Source organism: Arctopsyche grandis, chromosome 7, assembly GCF_051622035.1.
Source record: "Arctopsyche grandis isolate Sample6627 chromosome 7, ASM5162203v2, whole genome shotgun sequence".
Taxonomy (NCBI): Eukaryota; Metazoa; Arthropoda; class Insecta; order Trichoptera; family Hydropsychidae; genus Arctopsyche; species Arctopsyche grandis.
The window spans coordinates 3,378,449-3,395,512 of record NC_135361.1 but is presented as its reverse complement, the minus strand read 5'-3'; the positions used below and the strand labels follow the sequence as shown (position 1 = coordinate 3,395,512).

The window sequence follows — 17,064 nt, the reverse complement described above, 5'->3', positions numbered from 1 at the left end:
AATTAATGGTCAGCATGCGAGAAGGTTGCAAAGGTATTTCGATTGGTATACTTTAACGTTAATATACATTTATATATGATCATATAAGTACTGTTTATGGCGAATTTTGTCGACGAATTCGTCACCGCTGGGCAGACGGAAATTTTCAGGTTTCGCTTTCAACGCTTACAATTTCAGACCGGGCCCTTAAAAGAAACTGTACCCTGGGAATTTATACCGTCTCCCCCATTCGTTTCCTCAACCCTGGTAGGGTAAGGTTTATTTTGTAAGGGTCACGTGTTACAGGCCAATGAGACTCGTTTGGTGTTTTAAACCTTATTTACTTAATTATCTATACATGCACTCTCCAGGGTTTGAAAAACTACATTTTACATACATGTATTTGGGTCTTTTTCCCGACATTATTTTTTTTCACATCTTGGTTGGGAATCACTGGCCTAAATAAAAAACTGCCGCATAAATGTGGCACTTTGAGGGTTAAATGGAGCGTTGCTATCGGTATTTTTTCTCGGCCATAGCGCAGATATAGTCCGTCATCGACTAAGGGAGGGAAGGGAGAAAGTTCCATGAATTTTTACGACGAAAAACAAACTGCGGCCATCTTTACGCCGAGCGCCATTTTTATTGTACCCATACACGCCAAACATGGCATCGGTAAAGTGATTAAATTTGCAAGTTAATTGCAAAACCAATGATTACATCTTATACTTACTATCATTGACTATGTATGTGATGAATTCGGACCGTTTGATTCGTTCAAAGAGTAATTTAAATGAGTAACCTCAAGTCTGAGACCCATTTTATATCAGAAATGGAGAGGATGAACATTTTGGGTAAAATTGTTAGTCTATTTCGAAATAAAATTGATATTCGATAGTATCGGATGGTCGCATCCTTTTAGTGCTATAGTGAATTTTTTTATGATTTACTAGTGTTGCTACCCGGTTTGCTCGGTTCCTTTGTCGACGATCTCTACCGTTTTCGCACGAATATAATAAAAGTAACTTGAAATAGCAATGCAATCTACATAGTAGTGAAAAAAATCTAGTAGTTAAAAAAATATTTTATTATATTTATTTGAATCGAAAAAAAATAATATTATTTAACGACCGACCAATCACAATCTTTGACTAATCCAGCCAATTAGAAAGGACTTTGACGACATCCAATCAGAAACGAATTACAGACGCCGTTTCGGTTTTATATATAAAATATCCGGTTTACCCTTTGAGTGCTGACGTCTTTTCTGTTGAAAGCCCACCACGCTGAAAATTTCGCCAACATTTCCAACTAGAATTATTTAAAAATCCAATAGAAAGCAGGCATAAAAATTGTAGCTAATCCAAACAAACCCTAGATAACTACCGCCTAGGATTTCGAGTTTTGTAAAGGTGTGTTTAGACTCTCTAATATATCTTTCAACAATATAAAATAAATAAAAGAAGTCTATTAATTAATGTATTTTTCCAAAACTAGTTCCATCTTCTTTGTTGTTGTTATAATGTAATGCTCACAATCTAAATGCCAAGTCACAATCTAAAATACTCAGCAGTTAGTGATTTCCATCTAGAAATTCTGCTATGGTTATAAATTCAGAAATTCCGGTGTAAACCAGTCTTTATAAACATTGACACGGATTATGTGACCCATGTTCAATGCATTTCTTTCAATGCTACTTGGAAAGGCTTAGCGGGTAGTATTCTTGTTTATTTTTTGCATAATCAAAGAAACAATGCCGATAGTCGTATTTCAGGCTTATGGTATTGTTGGCAAAACGCCGATCGGCGTTGTTCAGCATTCAAAGGGTTAAACGAAATATAATTCTTAGCATATGTGATATATTGAAGATGGAATTTATGTACAAAAGTTATCTTCAAGTTGCTCAATGAAAACATGCATATACCTGCTCTTTAAGATATCCTCATACATACTCAAAATACAACGCCAATCAGCGTTTTTCAGTTCCGTGGACTTGTTGGCAAAACGCCGATTGGCGTTGAGTAGCATTCAAAGGGTTAAATCTATTTTTATTGTATATATTTTTTTGTTTTTTTGAACATGTGAAGTCTGTGATAATTTTCTCGGTGCATTGACCATAAATTCACGATTTAATGAGATGAAAAAAATATAAATATATAATGAGTTGCGTGTCGATCACAATCGGTTCGGTTTTCAGTTCCATTAGTCGGTCGCGTGTTGCCCCACAATTCGCAAGACTTATTTACGAGAGCCGGACTTTCGGTATCACCCCTTGCCTCTTTCTCCCATGTCACACTAAAAAATAGTGTATAGATTGCTGTTGATGATAATGATAGTGTCGGAGGCTAAGCAGCGTCGATTTATCCCTCCCCTTTCTTTTCTAACACAACACGATCAAATCTAAGATGCAATCAAATGTGAGTTAAACCACTTTTAAAACCAACATCTAAATTATCATTTTTTTTTTACATTTGGAACCGATCTAGCATGAGACTTACGTTAAATGTACATGCTATTGCATTCACCCCCCACTCGACCTGTAATGGCCGATTACATTTCGTTTCAGTTTCGCATTGCATTTTGGTAAAGAAATACAACATTGTTCATGCGAAGCGGTCGGTAGAGTTTGACTTTTATTTTTTTATTAGTATTGAGTTCGTGTTTCGTATTTTAAAATATTTACATAAATAAAATTTTAATATAAAATACGTATGTAAGTTGTTGATATTATTAATTTATTTATGGAATACGTATATATTTTTAATTAATGGAAATTTATATATTTTGGACGATAAAAGTAATTGTCAACGTCATGTTATGTACAGCAAAACTTACAATAATATTATTAAAGACCTTGCATTGAATTATATTGTAATAATATTATATAGTTTAATAAGAAATAATTTAATAAAGATAAAGAAATTATTTTACGTCTTTACAATGTTACAATACATTGCACGAATGCGACAGCATGCTCGGTTCTCGTCTACATCAGATCAACTATAGCCAAACATTTTGCAACTGAATTTACTTTAAAAAGAAAAAAAAATTATTAAATTTATTTGAATAGTTTTATTTTATATAAATTTATTTGAATACTCGTTTTTTTATTTATTAAATTGACTGTCACGAACAAACAAACATATATAGTAAGTCTTTATAAAAAATTATATGTATACGAAATTATATGTATACCAGAATTTGGCACCTGCGCCCCCTAGGGCTTCGCCCCTGAAGTATTTCCCCCCCCCCCCCAGGCTCCGCGCCTTAGGGCTTCGCCCTCGGTGCATTTTCCCCCAGGGACTTCGAATCTTTTAGATCGAAAAAAATCGAATTATTTGTTCGATGACGTCACGGATTTCTACGACCCAAAGAACGAAGGTTACATACATACATACATATATACAAAGTCTCTTTCCAAATTATATATTAGATAGTGTTGGCACTATATCACTGAGATTATTTTATATGTGGGCTATTTATCATTTTACAATTATTGACCACTTATGACATTACCGAAAACTACTGTGCCCTCGATGGTGCTTCCGCTCACTACTAAGTAATACAAATATATTTGCCATCAACTAGTGTATTATTTTTATTTTAAAATTGAAATTATATTGGCCAACAACTGTAACGTTTACTAAGTGTGTTAAAATTAGAGTTTGAGTAATGTTGGGTAGAATTTGTCTTCAGATGTACAAGAATATTTCACCGTTGTTTGGTATCATCAACCGTGAAAGTACCGTAATAAATATTCTTTAAAAAAAACTCAATTTTCTTTGTGATGTATGGGCGACGCGTTCAAGTTGCGAAAAATCTACATGAAAATTGGATTCGTGTTACCCAGGAAAGATTGTTTGCTCCATAAATTTTACGGGGTAGATGAAACCGAGAGCCTTCGTAAAAGGTTTACAACGAGAGGGGGTATTAAAAATCCTCCCCCGGTATAGAGGGCGCCACGAACGTCTTAATTAGCGTTGAAATTCGTCTTTCTTTTACTCTGGCGAGAGCCGAAACGTCGCTCCGGGGATATTAATCAAATTTTAATTGAAACGATGGTGACCGCAACGATTCTATTATACCATCGTCCGATATAAAAATCGCTGGTTTGAATCTTGAAATTTAATCATTGTTGACATTTAGCCGCCATCTTGAACGGCGATTGAACAGTCGCCACTCGCTTTTCGCCAGTGCGACCCATAAAAAGGGGGAACGCAAAATTAACCGGAAATTACCAAGCCGATGAGTGACGTTTCTCGGTTTAAATAATAAATTAAAACGAACGCCATTACAAACCAAAAAAAAAACATACACAATTTTCAGAGTTCGAATTGTACCGCTTTACAAAATTTATTTGTATACGTACGTTATATCTAGTATTGTATTTGGTGTTTTGATTTGAATTTTTATTGACTATTTCTACGATCATTTATATTTTGAGTTTAAATTGTATGTAAGATATCAATTTTTTTAGTAAAATTAAATAATTAAAATATTTTATTATTCATTTGAATATTGCTGAAATTAAATATTTTATTTTAAACATAGACATAGATGATGAATTGTCGTGCTAGTTGAAGGGTCTAATTTTGGAAAAAATCATACATAGACTTCGGCGTGAAAGGATTCTTTTCACACAAAAAATGGTTTACTATTGTTAATTTCTTAGAAAAACCACGCTTTTTTGCTCTTTTTTTTTCAAACCTAATGGAGTGCACTTATACAGATTCAATCAATATATTTTATACAATGCGAATTCATACAAACATCCACAGTGACATCTATGGAAAATTTTTTGCACGATTTTATAATCAAATTTGCAAACCTGAATAGCTAGAAATTAGCAAGAGACATAGGAAAGGAGATAACAATTTCACAGGAACCGTTTCAATAAAAATCAGAAAAATTGAAAAAACTCTGATAAGGAACGATCGACCTGGAGTCACAAGCCAAGATCTGGCTAGCAATGGGATTCTAGTGAGACTTGAACCCATGACCACTCTGCTCGCAAGCATAATATTCTAACCACTGTCCACGCCGTTGGTTAATGCAAACAAAAATAACATGTAATACACTAGAAGGGCTGCAGCTCCCCAACTCATATGGAAGGCAAAAATATCATGCATATTTACTATATGTATACTAGAAGGGCTGCAGCCCCGCAGCTTATATAGGCGAGTGGCCACTGGTCCATATACATATGTATGTACATACGTACATATGTAGGGGTATCTAAGAATACTTTCCGTACTTGCCGGTCTGTGTTGTGCTAATATTTTATTTTATTTTTACATACATATATACAAATATACCAGGAAGGCTTAACAGGTAAACCCCAAATGAGCCTTCCTGGTCCACATAATTATTACATAGATACATGTAAATCTAAACAATATCTGACATCTATGGTCAGATATTACAAACATCGTATTAATACGATAAATAACGATGAATAACTTTCATGTAACAATACGAATTTTATATTCGATAAACAACCACAGACACATCTATGGTGAGCAATATGGCGAAACCTAAGATATAACAATAACTAAAGGTTCGCAACAGAAAATTGGGAAGGAAACGCCAATTTTACAGGAATCGTTTCAATGAAAATCAGAAAAATTGGCAAATTCTAATAAGAAACGATCGACCTTGACAAACCAAGGTCTGACCAATAGCGAGACTTAGCGGGAATAGAACTCGTAACATCAAGTACGAGATAATTCAACATTCACCACTAGACCACGCTACTGGTTGAATATACCTTAAATCGGACCAGGATTTTTTTTACTATACACAAGCCGTTTTGTTTGATGGGCGAAACCAAAGTATTAAAAACTTGTCTGGGGATAATGATATCAGGGCTATTTTCTCAGTGTATCAAAATTTCAATATATTATTAAAAAGCCTTCTTTACATTTCAAAAAGTGGTTTAGTAAATTAACCTTCTAAGATATGCAGCAAAATTAGAAAGCACTCCTTCTAAGCGTGAAATAGTAGTCAAAATTCGGCGCATAATAGTTTTTAACCACAAACTATACATCAATTTTAAAACACATCTATACCGTTTCTTATAAAACCACACCCCAACTCCCATTACAAACACCCACCCACCCACAAAAGTCAACTTCTGTTGAGCCGCAACACAATCACATTTTTTTGCTATTAAACGACAAATTGACTTTTGCCGGCCATTTCGCACCACCCAGTCGCAACCCCACACAACCTATATATATATCACACCTCCCCCGTGTCTCCATTTAACCCTCACTCTAATGACCACCCTGTCAGAGCAATTTTCCATATCTTTGAACTTGGCCTTCCGTGAACCGACATAATGACCCACCATATTCCGCGGCCATCGGAATCTCATTTCTTTTGTACATCCTCATTTCGAATTCCACCCACTGTCCCGACTTTGAGCCCTAGGGTGGAGCCCATTACTCCAGACACCCTTTTTTGCACGAGCATATATGTACATACATATATACAAAGTACTTATGTTTTTCACTTGTGTGCGCGAAGTTTCAAAGGCTTCGATAGTGAAATATTATGGGCGATTTATAACGCGCATATCAATCCGAGTGTACATATTATATAACATGTTACGTTACAGTGATTTATATTGCAAAAATGAAACGTGGTATAATCCCATCTTATCCCCTTTATCTGTCTTTATTCAGGCATTCAAGCGTTTTTAATATTGAAATTTTGCGGCTTTGTCTTTGTATTATATATAATATAAAATGTAATATGTTGTACGACATATTATATTCGGCGTATATTGAACACAATATTGTTGTCAGCTTTACATGGCTGTTTCCTTCTCTGAATTCGGAACATTTCCATACATATTGTAACGTAGAGATTGGGTGATTGGCACTTGTCGATCACTGATTTACTAGCGCTGATTACCTGATATTCCCTGATATCCGTATACAACAACCAATAAGGTCTCGCGACCCATCGACCAATGATCTCTTTGTGCTGAGTACACGTTGCGTATAAATACTAGGCAGTTTTGGTCCGTGCTTCATTTGGAGCTGGATCGTTGATGGATCAACCAGCCAGCAGCATAGCTCGGTCGTTAGTCCTTTGCCCGCGTCACCAAATTTAGCGAACATGCCCTGTACGCGGCTGCTTTTTTGCAGATTTTGCTATCGCGTTTTCGACAATAAATATAGGTTGTAATATTTTTTTGAATTTTTTAACCTATATTTATTTTTTTTTTACTACTGCCATCTATTGAATTTGGTAAAGTATACATTTAGTAATATTTTCAACCAAGTTATATAATTTTAACACAATAGACGGCTCTTATACAGGTTGGAACTTCCAAGACATCTATGCGTGTCTCGCGCGCTGAGGGCATGTTCGCTAGGACATGTATAGTAGTCGTACGCGGTGGAAAGGTTAAGCTTCTGCCTAACACCGAGAGGCGCCGGGCTCGATCCCATGAGCTGACCTCGATTGAAAAGAATTTTTCTGAGTATATCTGTAGTGCTACTGGTCAGATTTGGATATTTGTGACTCCAGGTCGATCGATTCCTATCAGAGCTTTCCAATTTTTCTGATTTCATTGTTGAAACGCTTCCCGATTAAATTGGCAAAAATCCTTCCTACCTGCTATGTCACCACTATTTGAGTATGATTAATGTACAATTCATAAATGTCTCGTTAATTTGCGAGTTTTCAGTGTTTCGTAATTCAGCGACTTGTGTAATAAAAATGCTGCATTGTTTGTAATTGGCCAGGAAGGCTCACTGGGGCTTACCTGTAAGACCTTCCTGGTATAAAAATGTGATAAATAAATAAAGTTCTTCTACCACTACTGTGCGTATTTTGCTCCCATCTTGCAAACTCCTCTACTCGTCTACGCTACAATATTTACAATATAAGCTAGGCTACCTCGAGATATACCAAATTAGGTGATTGTATTCAAAAGCGCCATTAAGAATGTATTTCTCGCTCGCTTCAATACAGTGATACATGTACCGATACTATCTAATACTGATGCATCAATACTGAGACAGTCCAGATTTGTATCACGATACTCATACTTTACCAAAAATAATTGTGCGTTTAATAAGTGTGTGTATATAAGTACCTGACTTGCGAATTTTGTCGACGAATCCGTAACCGCTGGGCAAACGGGATTTTGCAGGCATCGCTCACTTAACTTACTATTTCGGATTACTGCCCTTACAATTTCAAAACAACCCAGTCCCCAGTTATTACCCCCTCTCCTCGGCCTTGCTTGTATGTATACACTGAACAGTATGGGACGTCACGTCCTTGGCTTCCCGCTGTGAGCATAAACAGTAGGTGTTCCCCAAACCGAATTCGGGTGTAGTTGCACGTGCAGAATGCATATGCTTGGGGGGTAGTACGTGTGTGCATATCCATATGCATATCCAGCATATCTTCAAATATGGGATTCACCATTATCGATCACTGTGAAGTAAGTATACAAGTATAAAATGTCACCGAAAACACTCCAACGGGTGATTTTTTGGGACTGTACACCATGTATATGTACTTAACCCTTTGAATGCTGACCAACGCCGATCAGCGTTTTGCCAACAAGCCCATCAGCCTGAAATACGCCTATTGGTGCTGTTTTTTTAAGTATGTAAAACATAAAACTTGGACCTATTCGATGCCAGTTATGTTGAGTTGGTGGAACACATCCTAAATAGCACGATATAAATTTTTCAATCTTATTTCTTTGTTTTTATTTTGTGTACATATTTTTTACTTGATTTTTATTATTTTTTATGATGTTTTTTTTTTATTTATGATTTTTATTATTTTCTTATGTTTTTTTTTATTTATGATTTTTATTATTTTTTTTATGATGTTTTTTTTGTAATTTTTATGATTTTTATTATTTGTATTAAAATCACATTGACGCTTTGGGGCAACCTGTCAAGTCTCTGTGGTATTGATTTTTTAAAATAAAATAAAATAAAATAAAATAAACAAGAATACTACCCACTAATTCTTTCCAGGTAGCATTGAAAAAAATGCATTGAACATGGGTCGTGTAATCCGTGTCAATGTTTATAAAGACTGACTGACACCGGAATTTCTGAATTAATAACCATAGCAGAATTTCTCGATGGAAATCACTAACTGCTGAATATTTTAGATTGTGGCTTGGCATTTAGATTGTGAGCATTACATTTTAACAACAATAAAGAAGATGGAACTAATTTTGGAAAAATACATTCATTAATAGACTTCTTTTGTTTGTTTTATATTATTGCAAGATATATTAGAGAGTCTAAACACATCTTTACAAAACTCGAAATCCTCGGCGGTAGTTATCTAGGGTTTTTTTGGATTAGCCACAATTTTTATACCTGCTTTCTATTGGATTTGTAAATAATTCTAGTTGGAAATGTTGGCGAAATTTTCAGCGTGGCGGGCTTTCAACAGAAAAGACGTCAGCGCTCAAAGGGTTAATAGTATCTAAAAAAAAAAAACCACGTACCACTCAGTGTGTTTTCACCCTAAATAGCATAAACACATGATTTCTCAGACGTTTTTGTATGAGAATCCTTCGATCTTAGCTCCAAGTACATTCTACATATTATGTAAGTTAAAATACCACTGAAAATCATATCAAATTTGGTGATCCTATGTTGAAAATTGTACTTCTGCGAAAATATTATATTGAATAAAATTGTTTAAAACCTTTTGTACTTTCGTAAACAAACATACATATATTATATATACATATGTACACATGTACAGAAGCGATTGTGCAATAGTGGGAAATGCGGTCGATATTCGTACAGGATAAGACCAGAAGGCGTGTGCAGAAAAGGTCATCTCTGGTATAAATCAGACCGACTTGGCAAAGTTCCATCCGCATTTTGGGACAACTGCACCCCCCGACCCATTCATCCACCCAACACACCACCCCTCTATTCTTTACGCTCATAATACTGCACAACCCCACAAAACCCACCCCATTCGTCGTTTGAAAGGCTCGATTCGAACAGCAACAATTACATATATTGAACTTGTTTTTAAATGTCTGACTGAATGCAAATTTTTCGAATGTTGTTTCAGGAAACGGCCTGATCGATGAGGCTGAATTTTTACAGTGGGTCAGTAAAATACAGGCACTACAAGGAGTCCTAACCGGTGAGTCCGCAGATTCTGAAGACGAAATCACAAGGGACCTTCTCGCTGCCTTTAGGTAAGTTTTTAACCCTCCCTCACCGAAGTAGGGTATGCAAGTGCCCCCAATTTTTACGTCTTTGTAATAACTATGTGGTTTTCAAAGCTATACACCCTATATTTCTTGTATTCCTAGAAAGAACTACAAGAAATTTATTTTAATAGATTTTGTATGATTTAGAAAAGGTGTACATTGTAAAAAAATACATTTATGCATTTCTATGTATGTTCCAAAGTATGATTTAAAGGTGGTAGCAATTAGTCATGTTTTTGACTGTTCGCTTGCATATTCTTGATGATCGATGAATCAATGTGAGAGAAAGAGACAGCAATATTTTCGTAAGTGATTGTTTTCGTCGCTTTTGGCGCGTGGCTATTGAGTCAAGCAGTCGCCTGTTGGCCTTACGTTTGCGTGTTGATGCTTGTTGTTATTTTTCAATACAAAAATAGTCAAAAACATGCTATTGGGCTAAAAATTTTAAATTTTGATGTATAAAATGATTAATAAGATATATATTGAACCCATTTGTATTGAGAAAAGCTGTATTTTGATTAAAAAATACTGGGGTTTTACTCGACCCCGGTTCGGGACACTCGTTCGATCTCGACACTCCGTCCTTCAAAGGTTAAGAAAAGAAAAGTAAACTTTTCTGAAAATTTTGAATGGGTCTCCGACCCATTCCAACAACAGTCTACTATCTAAGTTAGATTATCATGAGATAATGTATCAAGGGAGGATTTTAATATGTTGTTATTTTTGTTTTCAGAGTATTTGATCGAGATTGTAACGGATATATTACAAAAGATGAACTTCGTAGTGCTTTAGAAATGATAGGTGAACCAGTTACTGATGCCCAATTAACCCAAGTTTTGGCACTAGGCGATGTTGATAAAGACGGAAAAATCAACTACGAAGGTATATATGTATATATATATTTTTTTTATATTCACAATAACTACATAATCAGTATAGAATTTATTCACATTTATCGAAAAATTATTCACATCTATGAATGTAATATTCGTTTTACTTATTCAAATAATTATACCTGCATATTTTTGACTTTTAATCAAAATGACATTTAATTAGTGTTCAAACTATATTTAATAGGATGATACATTTGTCTGTAAGCCATTGATTGCTACGTTTTAATTAATTTTTAATTAAAATGTATTTTAATAACTATTAATTTTCACTTTTCAGAGTTTGTTAGGTTACTGCTGTAAATTTCAACACGCAAGATATGAGCAGACGAAAATAAAAATTTTAAAATTTACCCCAAGAATAAAATAAAAAGCAATTTTAATCATTCAATACGTCTGCTGCTATAAATATGTTACAGAAAAAAATTAAATAATATATATATAATATTTCAATGAATATTGTTAAAATGACGCATATTCATTTTTATTGCGTATATTTTGAAAAAAAAATGCTATATTGAAATCATTATATTTTTATATGAAATATTGGAATTTATTTGAATAAATTTGTCGAAAAGAAAAGTAAAATTTTCGATTCAACGACATTGCTTGATTTTTTAATTGAAAAAAAAGGTTAAAAGTATAGAATTTTAGTTCCTTAAATAAGTGAAAATTTTGTATATTACTTTTTTTACATATGTATGTATCATATTTTTAACCGATCAATACCTGGTCGTTAGTCTTTTATATTGAAAAATATATATCACAGAAAAATAACGCAACTTTCAATTATTTAAATGACTCCCAATTAATTGGTCTTAGTTCAGATGTGATATTTTGGATTTGAAAAAAAGTTAAATTCAATTTTTCGAGGTGTTGACTGGTTTCATCATCGATTATTATTTGACGCTATTAATTTTGAAATTATAGTTATATATGTAATAATAATAATAAATTTTAAAAAATGCATCACGTATATAATAAATTTTAAATATATTCACTAAATTATATTATATAATAGTAATTGTTTGTACTCGTAAGTATGAATATTTGAAATAATTACATGTGTACTATAAAAAAGGCAAGAATGCAGTATATTCATTATGAAGCAGATGAATAATGAAAATATCAGCGACAGATTGCATTGAAAGTTATTATAAAAATCGATTCTTTACTAGTCAAAAAAAGAGATTACTCGAAAGTGTTTTTAAATTTATTCTATTGTGAATGAAATTAAATATTAATTTTTAAGATCAATAAAATTGTGACTTATATATACATATATATTATATTAAATTTATGTTATTTTTAAGTTGTAATATTATTTTAACTCAAATCATCGTTTGTAATGAATAATAATTGTTGAATAAAAATTTGTAAATCTATCTGCACTTTATTTCACCATAATGCTATTATAAATTTTACACAGATGTCTCAAACCATATTGTCAAGAAACATTTCATTTGACACATCATTTTTGTCATTTCTTCTTATTATTTTTATTTAAATTTTTCTTGTTAAACACATGCAAACAAAGTCAAGAAAAAACACAAAAAAAATGTATTGTTAGAATCAGGGCTGTGGTGTCGGAGTCGGAGTATTACAAGTGGAGTCGGAGTCGTAAGAAATTAACCGACTTCGATTCATACTTGTTACTTTCTTTAATTAATAGAATTACGGTGTGCGTCAAGTCTCCAACTTTATTTAAGTAAATTCATTAATAAATTTAAATATTATAATTGAATTGCACGTACTTTGAGGTATTGTGGCCAAAACCGATTGTTTCCTCCGTCCTAAGGGCTTTTTTTATTCTTATTTTATTTATTAAATTGATTTTTTTGAAGTATGAAATTCATACACATACAATAATGAATGGACTTTTTATATATACCTATTTCATGACCATTAATTCAATAAATTGGGTTACATGTCAATTTTTATTTTTATTTTTTTTTTGTTTTGAACATTGGCAAGAAAAGTCGATGTTGATAAAATCGTTCAAGTTGGAGTAGAAGTGGGTAAATTTGATAATCGAGCCAATGTTCACCTTTTTTTATCAATCCTTAGACTTGCCAAATAAATATTATACAATGGAAGTACATAGCTGTATACATACATTGCAGAGCTTGTTCAAGACTGGAGCTAGAGATTTTGTACCTTCAGAATGATATTATGCTAAAATCCTTTATATCAGATGAGGGCTTTTGGAATACAGTGGACAGAAAAAAGCAGTATATGTATGTATACAAGATATAATCATTTTTCGGTTCCACATACCTTTGCGAATCGCTTTCAAACGTGAATTTAATAAAATCAAAATATACATATGTAGGTATCGATTCACCGATGAGCATCTTTATGATTTTTTATTGACAGGAATATCATCATACTCTACTAATTATGAGGCACTGGCCAATGAAATGCAATGTCAAAGATCACACTGACTTTGAAATTGATATTATAATTTTTATATAACGTTTACTTTTTATTAAAAGGCTTTTATATGATTCAAGCAATATTCCTATATTCTTCCGATCGGTTTGAAACTTTACCATTTTGGGCGGTTTGGTCAACGATAGAAATTTTTTACGATGCAACCATGACGTGTATTAATTTTACATAAGAATATAAACAATATATTTTTAGAATGTGCTCGTCCTGCCGTCCTACCGATATTTTAGAATGTCCTCTAGGGTACAAAAAGATTGGGAAGCCCTGCTTTAGTTCTTCTTTGCGCGACTTTGAAACTTTGGATGTCTCGAGAGTGCGGCTCTTTTGAGCGCATTTATCTGATCACCAGATAAAAGACTTATTTATTAAAACTTTGCGAATACCGTGTATCTTTCTGACCGTTCCGCTTCCTAAACAATGACTGACTTTGACCGAGTCGTCATCATACACCAATCCTATATATTGCGCTATAGTGCTCAATCTATTTAGTAGATTGTGTATTGATAAACTGCAGAAAGTGCAGAATGGAGCAATGCGTGCAATTTTTAATGTGAGGAAACGTAAGAATGTTAGATGAATTGAAATGGTTGGATATTAGAAATAGTCTTAAATTAAACACTTTAAAATTTGTATATAAGCTAGATAAGAATCTATTACCCAAATATTTTAATAATTAGATAATTAGGAATAGAGATTTACATAATCATAAAACTAGAAATAGGAATAAATTAATTATAGGCAGAGTTAAGAAAGCAAGAACTGCAGGAGGTGTTTTTCACAGAGGTATTCAAATCTACAATGCCCTTCCTGAGAGCATTAATAAAAACACAAAATTACAAAGTACATATAATTGAGATCCTTGTACTTAGCTTTTTTAAATTTGGTTCAAATGATGTGAGATTTACCCTCAACTCTGGAGCTGGATTCAATCAATTTCTATATTTGTCTTATTAAAATATATGAAGAGAAAGGTCTCTCAACCAGTTCAGTGCTAATAAACGGCGACAGAAATTTGAGCGCTATGTCATAAACTGTTCATATTTGAAAGTTCAATCAAGTTCTCTTTTTCATTGGTAGCTGTCCGAAAATCTTCATTATCAAATTGTTTGCTTCAAAAAGGTTTTGGGAAACACTGCGTAAAAGACGATTTCAGCCCTATTAAATATTCAATTATTTTTAAAAGAAATACAAATATCCCGAGACATACGACTCTTGTTTTCAGATAAGAAATTATGTAAAGTTTCAAATACTTCAGTTTGATCATTTTCGATACATAAATTCCAAAAATCTAATTTTCTAATCATATGTACTGTCAATTTTATCTGGAGCATTAAAGATTATTATCGAACTGTTCTCAAGTGTCAAATTGAAGTTGTTTATTGGAGCGAGAACACGGTAAATTTAAAAATGCACTGCAAAATCCATGCCGGATCTGAGGAAATGTATCGATTGCCAGATTTTCGATCATCGACTGTACATATTGACGTCAACGATGATTAATTAAGATAATGTTTATTAATTACTAGTTATTTTACCCGGCTTCGCTCAATATTTGTAATATAAACAGCTTAAACATGGCGAATCTAATAGTAAATATTCATTTGTTTTTTTATTAAATTCATTTTAATCGGAAAAAATATAATATTTAACCAATTGAATTGTCGTCATTGAAATTTTATTTTGTTTTCGAAGTTCTCAAATTATATATTAGATATAAAAAATATTTCTATTTGTATGATTATAAATCATTCATTCCTGCATGTCTGCCATTACTGGTTTTTTTTCGCGTACCACCAACCATCAACCGCGTACCACAGGTTAGGCAACGCTGTAATAGAGAATTATATTTAGACAAACCCCCGACGGGGGCCGAGGGTTTGTCAGCGGATCAGAGTTTGATATGATTTATAAAGGGTCGGGACAGCGCGTACGCAGTCCCGGCTATCAAAAATTACGCGTCCGAGTTGCCCGCATTAGGGGCAATCGCAAGGGTCAGCTCAACCGAAGTGCAATGGAAGAGCCTCGCCCTGGGGGAACCGCCTTCATGATCACGGTGTCCCCTACGCCAGGTAAGTATGCTAAAATTTCGTTTTTGCCTCCCTATATAGCAATACCATACATTACCGAAAGTATCGACAATTGTTACTTAACGCCATCTATATAACGTTGCTACTAACTATAAAAATGTATATTGTATGTGATTTTTCATAGCAATCAAAAAAATTACCATCCTGTTGTTAATTTTTATTATTACTATATATATTCATTTGTTTATTTTATTAAAATTTGAAAATTCACAAATAATATTATTGCAGTGTATTTAACATTTTTGTCTGTAAAATAAATTATATTAGATTATAAATATAAATTATTAGTCATTATTGTAATTTATAAATTAAATAATTGATATTTTTTATTAAATTTAAAAGAAAAAACTAAAAAAGGGGGGCCAACGGCACGCGGTGTTCCCAAGCGGTCACCCATCCAAGTACTGACCGCGCCCAATGTTGCTTAACTTCGGTGATCGGACGAGAACCGGTGTATTCAACGTGGTATGGTCGTTGGCGAACGCTGAGCTTTTAAATTTGCTTTAATAGAAATAATGAAAATAAATTTTACTATATTTACAATACAATAATAATAAAAAAAAGATGCAGAGAAGTCCATAAACCCGTATACATCTGCTTTACAAACTTTGAAAAGACCTTCGACCGTGTCCAACACGCTCGCCTGAAGATGAATCCGAGGATGAATCTGAAGATGAATGAATCGAGTACATAAGTCGTGAAGTGATAAATCCAAGGACAGTCCAGGTCGTAGTTATTATTATATGTAGCAGTTGGTTCAATAGTTGGGAGTCGCGAATTAATAAAAAAAACAGACCGAATGAAATAGATGCAGATAACGGATGAATGTCTCAAACGAAAGTTGAAGTAAGACTGCATGTGCTTTACCTATCATACCCCGTAGAAAAGGAACTTGTGGTGTTTCCCATATTTTGAAAAGGTAGAGTAATGGTGCGTACGCACCAGGCCAACGAATGGCAACACCACAGGCCAACTTTTGAAACCGGGTTCGGTGATTACTAGTCAAATGTGAACCGGTCACAGGACAACTGGTCGCTCTAGTTCGGTCACACGTGATCACTCGTCACACTAAAACTGGTCACGAGAAAACTGGTCACACCCGAAAATTGGTCACGAAAAAACTGATCACACCCAAAAATTAAAAATTGGTTGAAACTTATGCAGTTAGATACGGCGTTTCACACCGGGTGATTTCTTAGTCGCTCACATTTTCATACAATTGGTCTGGTCGGTGTAGCCTAGAGCTATGTTCTGGGACATGTGTAATGAAATGAAATATTTATAATATAATACTGATTCTTCACAAGATATAAAATTCCGACTGTTAAAATATTGATCAAAATGTATAAAAATAGCATTAATTTATGTATAAGTTATATGAGATGATCGAAACATATGTATGTAGTCATATTATACATAATAATATGTA

General features: G+C 33.6%; 1 protein-coding gene and 2 non-coding genes across 15 annotated transcripts in view; 1 reads left to right on the top strand and 2 right to left on the bottom strand.

Annotated features, from left to right (window-relative positions):
• Positions 1 to 12,481, top strand: part of Eip63F-1 (Ecdysone-induced protein 63F 1) — a 143,371-nt gene extending 130,890 nt beyond the window's left edge. For 11 of the 13 annotated variants that reach the window (XM_077435369.1, XM_077435372.1, XM_077435370.1 and 8 more), the window contains 3 exons: positions 10,063 to 10,192; positions 10,941 to 11,089; positions 11,378 to 12,480. In XM_077435369.1, the coding sequence (XP_077291495.1) occupies positions 10,063 to 10,192; positions 10,941 to 11,089; positions 11,378 to 11,400 (302 nt within the window). In that variant the 3' untranslated portion in view covers positions 11,401 to 12,480. Of the gene's footprint in view, positions 1 to 10,062; positions 10,193 to 10,940; positions 11,090 to 11,377 lie in introns of all 13 variants that reach the window. The other 2 variants (XM_077435374.1, XM_077435373.1) reach the window with 1 other exon arrangement.
• A 2,982-nt stretch (positions 12,482 to 15,463) lies between these two features.
• Positions 15,464 to 15,625, bottom strand: LOC143915003 (U1 spliceosomal RNA). Its single transcript, XR_013260879.1, has one exon. It is a non-coding gene; the product is annotated as a U1 spliceosomal RNA (small nuclear RNA).
• Positions 15,626 to 15,995: 370 nt separating this feature from the next.
• On the bottom strand, positions 15,996 to 16,114 carry LOC143915002 (5S ribosomal RNA). Its single transcript, XR_013260878.1, has one exon. It is a non-coding gene; the product is annotated as a 5S ribosomal RNA (ribosomal RNA).
• Positions 16,115 to 17,064: the final 950 nt, after the last annotated feature.